The sequence below is a fragment of the Buceros rhinoceros genome, unplaced genomic scaffold, assembly GCF_000710305.1.
Source record: "Buceros rhinoceros silvestris isolate BGI_N320 unplaced genomic scaffold, ASM71030v1 scaffold22139, whole genome shotgun sequence".
Classification (NCBI taxonomy): Eukaryota; Metazoa; Chordata; class Aves; order Bucerotiformes; family Bucerotidae; genus Buceros; species Buceros rhinoceros.
This window is the reverse complement of record NW_010432376.1, coordinates 3807-4965: the sequence shown is the minus strand read 5'-3', so window position 1 is coordinate 4965 and position 1159 is coordinate 3807. Positions and strand designations below refer to the sequence as shown.

At 60.1% G+C, this 1159-nt stretch overlaps 1 protein-coding gene across 1 annotated transcript in view; it reads left to right on the top strand.

Annotated features, from left to right (window-relative positions):
- Window positions 1–681: 681 nt before the first annotated feature.
- Window positions 682–1159, top strand: part of MYCL (v-myc avian myelocytomatosis viral oncogene lung carcinoma derived homolog) — a gene marked incomplete at its 5' end in the record, with an annotated part of 631 nt that continues 153 nt past the window's right edge. Inside the window, one exon of the mRNA XM_010143767.1 lies at window positions 682–1159. Coding sequence (XP_010142069.1) covers window positions 682–1159 — 478 coding nt within the window.

The window sequence follows — 1159 nt, the reverse complement described above, 5'->3', positions numbered from 1 at the left end:
CAAGAGGCTTTGGGTCCAGTTTTGCTTTATTTGGGTCTGGCTGTTCACAGCTCTGATAACCTCCCCGCTCTGACTCCTGCTCAGGAGGGATGCCGTCGAGGTTCACCGAGCCTGTTGGAGGGACCCCTTCACCTCTCCCTCCCCCTGCTCCGCGGGGGATGGTCCCCGCTGTCCCCGGGGAGCCCGGGCTGAATGGGCTTTGGCACTTGTGAAAAGTAACAAGTCACCGGAGTGGGAAGCTGCAGCCAGGGGAACAAAGGGCAGCTCTGCCCCCCACGTCCCTCATTTACAATTCCAATGGGCCATGAAAGCTCCCGAGGGGGATTAACTTTGGAGTTAGGCTGTGTCTGGTCCCCAGCATCCTGCTCCTCCTGTCCCCCTTCCCAGCCGGTGGGCTCTGGCTGTTTCTTGCCTGATGATGCTTTATGAAGCGTGGAAGTGAGGCAGAAGTGAAGCCCTGTCCCAGTTTCAGGGGACTGGGCATGTGAATGTGGAGGGAAAGCTCCTTCCTGTGTTGGAAAAGCGTTTAAATCCCTTCTGGAGGTCACAGCGCACCAGCAAACTTTGGTGGGACAGCAGCAGGGAGATCGTTTGGGCACTGTGGGGACTCCAGCAGGGTGACGAAGGGTGACCAGGGGCTCCCAACTGATGGAGACCTTTTGCCATGTCTGTTTTGAGCAGAAGGTGAAGAGATTGACGTGGTGACGGTGGAGAAGAGACAATCGCTCAGCCTGAGGAAGCCGGTCACCATCACGCTGCGTGCCGATCCCTTGGATCCCTGCATGAAACGCTTCCACATCTCCGTCCACCAGCAGCAGCACAACTATGCTGCCCGCTCGCCACCAGACCCCTGTCCCCCTCCAGAGCCACCCCAGCAGGATGAGGACGAGCCACCCAGCGCCACGGAGCCGGCCCCTGCCACCACACTGCCTGAGCCCAGCTTGCCGAAAGCCAGCAGCAGCCCTGGCTCCGACAGCGAGGACGTGGCCAAGAGGAAAAACCACAATTACCTGGAGCGCAAGCGACGCAATGACCTGCGCTCCCGCTTCCTGGCCCTGCGGGACCAGGTGCCTGGGCTCGCCAGCTGCCCCAAGACGCCCAAGGTGGTGATCCTGAGCAAATCCTCCGAGTACCTGCAGTCGCTCATCAGTGCTGAGAG